At 37.4% G+C, this 9,949-nt stretch overlaps 1 protein-coding gene across 1 annotated transcript; it reads left to right on the top strand.

Annotated features, from left to right (window-relative positions):
* Nucleotides 1-1,125: 1,125 nt before the first annotated feature.
* On the top strand, nucleotides 1,126-6,212 carry LOC117338055 (sex peptide receptor-like). Its single transcript, XM_033899219.1, is given in 2 exon segments — nucleotides 1,126-3,001; nucleotides 3,003-6,212. Coding segments are annotated over 2 exon segments (1,125 nt in total). The 5' UTR covers nucleotides 1,126-2,560; the 3' UTR covers nucleotides 3,687-6,212.
* Nucleotides 6,213-9,949: the final 3,737 nt, after the last annotated feature.

Here is a 9,949-nt window from a genome sequence, read left to right as displayed (position 1 = left end):
CCCAATACCGGGCCCAATACCCGAGCTCAATACCGGGCCCAATACCGGACCCAATACCCGAGCCCAATACCGGGCCCGATACCCGTTTAACATAAATCTTAACATGTTTTTGTTTAACAAAAATCTTAACATGTTTTTGTTTAACAGAAATCTTAGCATGTTTTTGTTTAACAGAAATCTTAGCATGTTTTTGTTTAACAGAAATCTTAGCATGTTTTTTATTCCCCTAATTAACTAATCCACTGTGTTCAAAGCCTACTGTTCACGTATCCAGTGAATAAGTTCAGCCGGGGGGTATACATGCTGTAATATCAACATTTTAGAAGTACGATATCATTTTATTGTTATTGAGCCAGGTTAAGAATAAATGGCCGGCGCGTAAATGGTCGTTTGTAATTGCAAAGGAATTTTGTCCTTTTTTCTTCTTCAAAATTTCGACATGAATCATTTATCAGAAATATCGAATTAGGACAATTTCTTTATATCGAATTAAATAAAGATAATTTAATCTGATTTTTTCAACAGATCGGAAATCTTATTGTGACAGCCACGTTTCAAATCACCGACATATAAATGTACTCTCGTAAACTTCACACAAATAACACAAAAAAGAGATATCGTGTTCAGCATCAACGAGGAGAGTTTGTCTAATGCATTTTTAACCAATCACTATGCCCGAAAACATTCATGAAAGCGCATACTGCTCTGTCTCCTGGTCCTTTCTGTCTCCATGTCCTTTCTGTCATCATAAATCTGTTAAACGTGAAAATATAATGAAAACAGTTTAAAACTATCATAAATTGTACTAAACTATCCTTACGTATCAAACACAAACATGTCTTTCCAATACTTCGCTTTCTGCATGGCTATCGAGGGGAGAGTCTAGTGTTGGACTGGTAATTGACACAGGTAATTGACGGCGACAGGACACAGCTTACACGTGCGGACGAGGTAAGACAGGACACAGCTTACACGTGCGGACGAGGTAAGACAGGACACAGCTTACACGTGCGGACGAGGTGAAGGAGCATACATTTATACATACACTGTGGGCGTATGAATAAATGCAATGAGAACTGACCAATATTAGACAAGATAAGACGGACAGACATGTGGATACACGCTCCGTTCCATGTTAGATTACCGATAAGATCTGGCAGACCTCGGTAACATTCCACCCACTGGGGCTGACATGTTTCCGAGAACTTCCAATGCTTAAGGGAACAAGAAAATTAGGAAATTAGGACCGTGGTTACGTGTATTGATGCTATTGGGAGTGTTTTTTGTTCACTCCATTGAAAATCAAATATCAGAAGTTGTGAGCATTGTGATGAAAAAAGATCACGTAACGCTATACAATCCAATCGAACTCTTAAAGATTGGCAGACGCGGTCTATAGCAATTAAGTCAGACGGCCGCCAACAATCGCCTTCATTTGAAGTATTCTTATATACTAAGTGGAGGACAGTTTGCTGAAACGTTTCCGGGCAATTCATTCCCACTTCATCTATGAAAAAAACCAACTTCTGTAGGTAATATTCGGGAAATGGATCCGCGGGTTCGTAATATTGCCAAATGCTAATGGATTGAAGGAGCGAGACGAAAAGCGATCCGAAAAAAAAAACCCACTTACACGGTGATAAATACCCCCTCACTTGACGGCAGACCTGATAATCATCAGTTAGTAAACAAAACATATGAGGTAAGATCTGAGTGGTGAAGCAGTTAATGGAAATGATATACACAGCACCGTATAGACATATACTACTGGTATGTACAGTGTGCAACAGGTATCGGAGAACACCTGGAGTGTATTCCTAGAGAATGTAAGTATAGAACAATGACAGTAGATGAAGGGGCATGTTAACATTTATATAGGAAATGTTTATGTGAACTGTAATAAATCCAGGGGCAATATGCGAGATTTACATATGTGGCACTTTGATCATGAATGTGCGCGGGTCATACCTACATGCGTATATACACAGACGATGCTGGGGGTAGTTAGGTAGCCTTAATTGAGGTCACATGGCAAATGACAAAGCTTTGACTGTACTTTTAAGGACAAATAGTTTAGTTACAGACCATAATTGGGTTTAATATTTCTCAATAATCATGTACAGCCATTTTAACCAGGAAATACCCTGTATTGATCGTACGTTCTATCTGTTTAGGAACGCGTCCATGGGCCTTTGATTCCGTTTCTAGCAGTGGATTGCCTCACTCGGCGGGTGACCGGGCGACTGGGAACAAGGATTTTCAGCTTCCAGTCAAATTACAACAACGAATGAAAACTATTCTCTGCTGGATCATGTAAGGATATATTTGAATGGAAACTGTTTCATCCGCGATAATTTGAACATATTCCGAGGGACATTGATAGAGACATTGCGGACTATATACAACACTGCCTGTACAATGTGTAAACAGTTCTAGACAGACACGATTGTTAATGTACAAGTGTTTAGTAATATAATCCTATTTCGTATCAAAATAATACAGGCAATATTTTATTTACATTTTATCTTGGTGTATAAACCATTATCTTTCATTATTCACTATGACAGTTGGAGATTATCAGGATTTTCAAACAGACTCTGGGAATACCAGTAAAAATATTACTGTTCATCTCAACAGAAACTTTGAAAACGAAACATGCCTACCTCACGCATACCCCTTTGCGTTTGGTGTATACGGGGTTCTTTGTCCGATCATATTCGGTGTGACGCTTATCACAAACATCCTGGTTATTGCGGTGTTTGCCCGGAAGAAGATGCGATCCCCAACAACTATACTTTTGATCGCCCTTGCTATGAGCGACACCTTTTCTGCCGGAGTAATTAGTTATATATATGTGTATATCTATGGACTAGGGTCATGCGGACACTCCCATGGATTATCCAATGTGTTATTTTTACGACTACTTGTCTCATCTAAGCTCTCTATTCCACACAGCCTCTGTTTGGATTACCACGTGTTTAGGGATCCAACGCTACATTGTCATCGCGCACCCCTTCGTGGGGCCAAGATTATGTACCATTCGGGTGTCCTTCTTCAGCGTGTTAGGGAGTCTATTTCTCGCAGCCGCAATGTACACGCCGAGATTTCTCTACACCAACTACGATTACGTGCGGGTCGTTGATGAAAACGGATTTACACAAGACCTGTGCCTTTGTCATGATAATCCGGACATATCGGAAAAATACGAACGAGTTGTAAATATCTTTCGGTGTGCCCTTGGTCAGCTGGTGCCTTGTACTCTTTTGATAGTGACAACATTTCTTCTCGTCCGGAAGTTGAAGACGGAATCAAAGCGGATATTACTTTTACATGCACACGAAGAAAACGAACGGGAACGCCGAGACTTCCGGCAAATCAAACGAACCTCTCAAATGATTATTATCCTTGTGATAATGTTCATATTAGTAGAACTTCCGAATGGAATGGTATTCGCCATCTTGTTTTATGATAACACATTATTTAGCAGCTTGACTACTTTATATCTTGCAGTCATCCTCAATGTACTAGTGTACGTTAGTTTTCTTGTAAACTTTTGGATTTATGTTTGTCTTAGTGCACAATTTAGAAAATCCCTCAACGATTTACTGCAATTCCGCAAATGTTTCAAGAAATTTTCAATGAAACGAATGGAAAAATCTACGACGACGACTTTGGATTTCGACTGATTAGTATAGTGTAAAAGAGCGAACAACGTAAACAGGTGATTTTAACATTGTTTATTGTCATGGTAGCAGTACAAATAATTCTAACACCTATTAAATCTAATTGAGAATGAGTTTCGGATTATATATTCCGTAACGGATTAAAACGATTCCGGTGTATCAGGTTTGTACAATATGTGTTCAGTCGGTGAAGGTATTGTAATCGTGATCATTGTGAACAAGGAAATGTACAGTAGGGCACATATATATAGTTCAATATATATATACACGTGTTCAACACCCCAAATGATCAGGTTGTATGTGTTTAGATTGAAAATAAACAATTCTTTCACAAATGTGTAAATGTGAAACTTTTGAATGTATATTGTCAGTTTTCTTGTGAACATGTTTCAAATGTATATTTTATTGTGTTGTGCCGTTATTACCACACTAGGGAACATATTGTTTCGAATTTAATCAAGCTAAGAAGCGTTCGCGTTAGAGGAATTGTTATCGATATTATGCTTGTTTTACTTCGAATGAGTATGCTTTTTAGATTTATTAAAATCAAGATAACGAAATCCCATTTTACCGGAAATATAGTATGCTCTTTTTGAAGTGTCGCTGAGGATGGAGCCCCGTTATAACTACAAACACGCTTGTTTCAGAGTATTGCTGCTGACATTTGTTTTCTCCCTGTAGACAAAGTCTCGTACGGTTACAGTGTACTCTTGTTTATAATTTTCACTTGTGAAATCCCAAGTGTTGTAAAAACGATTATTTCTAATTGAAACCAGAGTACGGACTAGCATGTTACAAATTACCACTACTAACGAAAATGTTCCTCCATTATATAACTACCATGCGGGCATTAAGGTTTCGCTGATGACGAAATCCCTCCTTCTACCGATAATTGTATTACACAATTTTGATTAATGACATATAGTACGAATGATCAATAATGACGATTCTTTATTTAAGCGATTAATTATCTTATGCGCTTTTCATGATTTTTTGATGATAACGAAAATCTATTTTACGACGGATGGTTTAACAGCAGAAGTTTTAATATAACTAGGTCCAGATTTGTATACCTACAAATGTATTAAGCATTCTCAATTGTGATGAGGTCCTTTATTTCTCCTGATATAAATACGTTGAGAATTAGTGATCTGTCCATCTCAAATTTTCCTAAAAATGGCTAAGCAAAACTGAACCCCTCGACGTTTCCAGGGTTCGTCTGATTTTATAATTGGCTGAAGATATTGATATAGAACCAATCACTGTACAATATGCTCACGGCCATGGCTGGCGTGACGGTATTAGACCGATAGATTTTGCCTAGTTAGACTGATAATAATTATATACGGAATTTTAATCACAGTGTTTGAATCATTAAACATAATTTTAAACAAATGGTGGATATTTAGGGCCGCGAGATAAATTGTTATCTTTTTATACAGCATCACATAATAATTCCGGAAAATATCTATGAATATTCCATTGTCGAGATAGTCATTAGTATAAACTAATTACATGGAACATGTTTTGTATATTTAGGAAAAGTGGTGTTGACATACATGTAGACTAGAAAAAATAGTTCGCTTTGACGAGGAAGAATAATTTCAACAGAAATACTAATGGATTGATGAAGTTGATTTCATGTCTACCAATTTCCGAAATCACTTTTAATGAACGAATCTCTTTCATGTAACAGCATGCTAGGTTCTATCAATCTACTTGCTACTGTTGTAAATGACATATAGGAAATCATGATGACGATATCAGAACTCCCATATTGACGTATGTGTAGAATATGCACTTTTCAGCCGCTCCCAACGCGCAGCTGGACTTACGACATATCGGAATAAATGGTGACAACAGCTGTTACAACTTGGGATATACATGTATGTATGTTATATGTCACTGTATGTGCACATGTATGTGTGTTATACGTCACTGTGCACATGTATGTGTGTTATACGTCACTGTGTACATTTATGTGTGTTATACGTCACTGTGCTCATGTATGTGTTATACGTCACTGTGCACATCTATGTGTTATACGTCACTGTGCTTATGCATGTGTTATACGTCACTGTATTCATGTATGTGTGTTATACGTCACTGTGCACATCTATGTGTTATACGTCACTGTGCTTATGCATGTGTTATACGTCACTGTATTCATGTATGTGTGTTATACGTCACTGTGCACATGTATGTGTGTTATACGTCTGTGTGCACATGTATGTGTGTTATACGTCACTCTGCACTTTTATGTGTTATACGTCACTGCATCTGTATATGTATTATGTGTCACTATGTGCACATGTATGTGTGTTATGGGTTAATGTGTGCGCAGGTATGTGTGTTATGTGTTACTGCGCACATGTATGCGTCACCGTGTGCACATGTATGTGTGTTATGCGTCACTGGGTGCACATGTATGTGTGTGTCACTGCGTGCACAAGTATGTGTGTTATGTGTAACTACATTATACGTGTACATGGAATGCTTGAATAAAATCATACAAGTATGTATCTCCTGCTTGTGAATTTTGTTATGATCGTACAATGGAACCTCTTATAATATATACAAGGGAGGTTGTCTACCTGTATACCTAGTATGTCATGATATACAGTTACTAAGTAGTACGGCCTCGAGTTAGTATTATACAGTTACTAAATTGTACCGTCTCTAGTCAGCATTATACAGTTACTAAGTAGTACAGTCTCGAGTCAGTAATATACAGTTACTAAGTAGTACTGTCTCTAGTCAGTATTATACAGATACTAAGTGGTACCGTCTCGAGTCAGTATTATACAGTTACTAAGTGGTACCGTCTCGAGTCAGTATTATACAGTTACTAAGTAGTACCGTCTCGAGTCAGTATTATACAGTACTAAGTGGTACCGTCTCGAGTCAGTATTATACAGTTACTAAGTGGTACCGTCTCGAGTCAGTATTATACAGTTACTAAGTAGTACCGTCTCGAGTCAGTATTATACAGTTACTAAGTGGTACCGTATCGAGTCAGTATTATACAGTTACTAAGTGGTACTGTCTCGAGTCAGTATTATACAGTTACTAAAAGTACCGTCTCGAGTCAGTATTATACAGTTACTAAGTGGTTACCGTCTCGAGTCAGTATTATACAGTTACTAAGTAGTACCGTCTCGAGTCAGTATTATACAGTTACTAAGTAGTACCGTCTCGAGTCAGTATTATACAGTTACTAAGTGGTACCGTCTCGAGTCAGTATTATACAGTTACTAAGTAGTACCGTCTCGAGTCAGTATTATACAGTTACTAGTAGGTACCGTCTCGAGTCAGTATTATACAGTTACTAAGTAGTACCGTCTCGAGTCAGTATTATACAGTTACTAAGTAGTACTGTCTCGAGTCAGTATTATACAGTTACTAAGTAGTACCGTCTCGAGTCAGTATTATACAGTTACTAAGTAGTACCGTCTCGAGTCAGTATTATACAGTTACTAAGTGGTACCGTCTCGAGTCAGTATTATACAGTTACTAAGTGGTACCGTCTCGAGTCAGTATTATACAGTTACTAAGTAGTACCGTCTCGAGTCAGTATTATACAGTTACTAAGTAGTACCGTCTCGAGTCAGTATTATACAGTTACTAAGTGGTACCGTCTCGAGTCAGTATTATACAGTTACTAAGTAGTACCGTCTCGAGTCAGTATTATACAGTTACTAAGTAGTACCGTCTCGAGTCAGTATTATACAGTTACTAAGTAGTACCGTCTCGAGTCAGTATTATACAGTTACTAAGTAGTACCGTCTCGAGTCAGTATTATACAGTTACTAAGTAGTACCGTCTCGAGTCAGTATTATACAGTTACTAAGTAGTACCGTCTCGAGTCAGTATTATACAGTTACTAAGTAGTACCGTCTCGAGTCAGTATGATACAGTTACTAAGTATTACCGTCTCGAGTCAGTATTATACAGTTACTAAGTAGTATCGTCTCGAGTCAGTATTATACAGTTACTAAGTGGAACCGTCCCGAGTCAGTATTATACAGTTACTAAGTAGTACCGTCTCCATTCAGTATGATACAGTTACTAAGTGGTACCATTTCGAGTCAGTATTATACAGTTACTAAATAGTACCGTCTCAAGTCAGTGTTATACAGTTACTAAGTAGTACCGTCTCCAGTCAGTATTATACAGTTACTAAGTGGTACCTTCCCGAGTCAGTATTATACAGTTACTAAGTGGTACCGTCTCGAGTCAGTATTATACCGTTTATAAGTAGTACCGTCTCGAGTCAGTATTATACAGTTACTAAGAAGTACTGTCTCGAGTCAGTATTATACAGTTACTAAGTGGTACCGTCTCGAGTCAGTATTATAAGTTACTAAGTAGTACCGTCTCGAGTCAGTATTATACAGTTACTAAGTAGTACCGTCCCGAGTCAGTATTATACAGTTACTAAGTAGTAACGTCTCGAGTCAGTATTATATAGTTACTAAGTGGTACTGTCCCGAATAAGAATTATACAGTTACTAAGTAGTGCCGTCTCGAGTCAGTATTAACAGTGACTAGGTAGTACCGTTTCGAGACAGTATTATAAGTTACTAAGTACTACCTTCTCGAGTCAGTATTATAAGTTACTAAATGGTACAGTCCCAAGTCAGTATTATACAGTTACTAAGTAGTAACGTCTCGAGTCAGTATTATAAGTTACTAAGTAGTACCGTCTCGAGTCAGTATTATACAGTTACTAAATGGTACAGTCCCAAGTCAGTATTATACAGTTACTAAGTAGTAACGTCTCGAGTCAGTATTATAAGTTACTAAGTGGTACCGTCTCGAGTCCGTATTATACAGTTACTAAGTAGTACCGTCTCGAGTCAGTATTATAAGTTACTAAGTAGTAACGTCTCGAGTCAGTATTATACAGTTACTAAGTAGTAACGTCTCGAGTCAGTATTATACAGTTACTAAGTAGTACCTTATCTAGTCGATTTGATTAATGACACGTAAGAAACCGAATTAAGGGTCCTTAATTTTTATCTTACATTTGTACATAAATTCTAGTAATTTGATAGTTGTGTGGTATGACTTTATTGTATTAATGTAAAATCAAACTTTGACTCATCAATATATATAACACAAATACATATCATTGCAATTACACAAATTACATTCACTCTACAATCCCCCTGTCCCCGTCTATACATCTACGCATATCTAGCTATGACGACAATAAAAATAAAGTATAGTTTATTTATATGTATCTTTTTTCTTCTATTTCCTTCACACTAGTTTGAATACACGTGAATGTCTCAAATAATATGGTGTATAAGAGATGCGCGCTCCGAGTCAATATGTGGGCATCTACGAATAAAGTAATATCTTCTAAAATCTTGGTCAATACAATTAGCCCCCGAGACGAATGTCTACTTGTAGCTATATCTTTTAAGTACTTAATAGCGACTGTTTTCTTTAAATAGCTGTATAGACAGGTTTCAGTACCTACATAGCTATAAAGAAACGCTTTACTGCAGCTATTAAACTTTTCTATGCAATCCTGAGGTTTGAACATGTCTGCGAGACGTATAGATGGTTTACTATTTTCGTTCACTTCATTAAGATACCATGTCCTATTCTCTTTAATTCTTGTTTGATGTAATTCGACCAGTTTTCTTCGTAAGTTTCCATTCCACTATAATATCCTTCCAATAAACAGCTACAGCCTGTCGCCAATGGATCTGCCTAGATTATGATAAACCATAGCGTTATTAGTGTTTTTACTCAGACCTAGTACTTGTTTTAAAGAAGTTTAATGCATTTCCCCCAAATCTGGAGCCTTATGCTGACCCTATATTTCATAATCATAACTCACAGTATTGTAACCTATGTATGAACGACCGTTAATTGAGTTTCGATGTTAAAGATACTAGAGTGCCGACAAATGGTGTCTTTTATCGATACAAGATTAGAATCGTTTGTATTTATCTGCAATACAAAATGTTACACGCTTTACGCTTTACGCTTTACCCGCCTCCGTGAATCCCACCTTCTCTATTGAAAAATAAAGATATTTTGTATGCATTATCTGACTCACCTCTCGAGATGGAGTTTTTCGTGGGATATGCAAAGTGGGCGATCTTGTACATGCACATGTTGTGAAGTAACTGGCTGCGAAACTGCGAGATGCTTACAAATGTTCGACAAAATACAGGCGACCTGAGGAGACAACAGCGCACAGTGCCTGGTCTTAAAAAATCCAACGCTCAATGTGTCCATACAAAAAT

Source organism: Pecten maximus, chromosome 11, assembly GCF_902652985.1.
Source record: "Pecten maximus chromosome 11, xPecMax1.1, whole genome shotgun sequence".
Classification (NCBI taxonomy): domain Eukaryota; kingdom Metazoa; phylum Mollusca; class Bivalvia; order Pectinida; family Pectinidae; genus Pecten; species Pecten maximus.
Note: the sequence above shows the minus strand (reverse complement) of the source record. Positions and strands in the feature narration are given on the sequence as shown.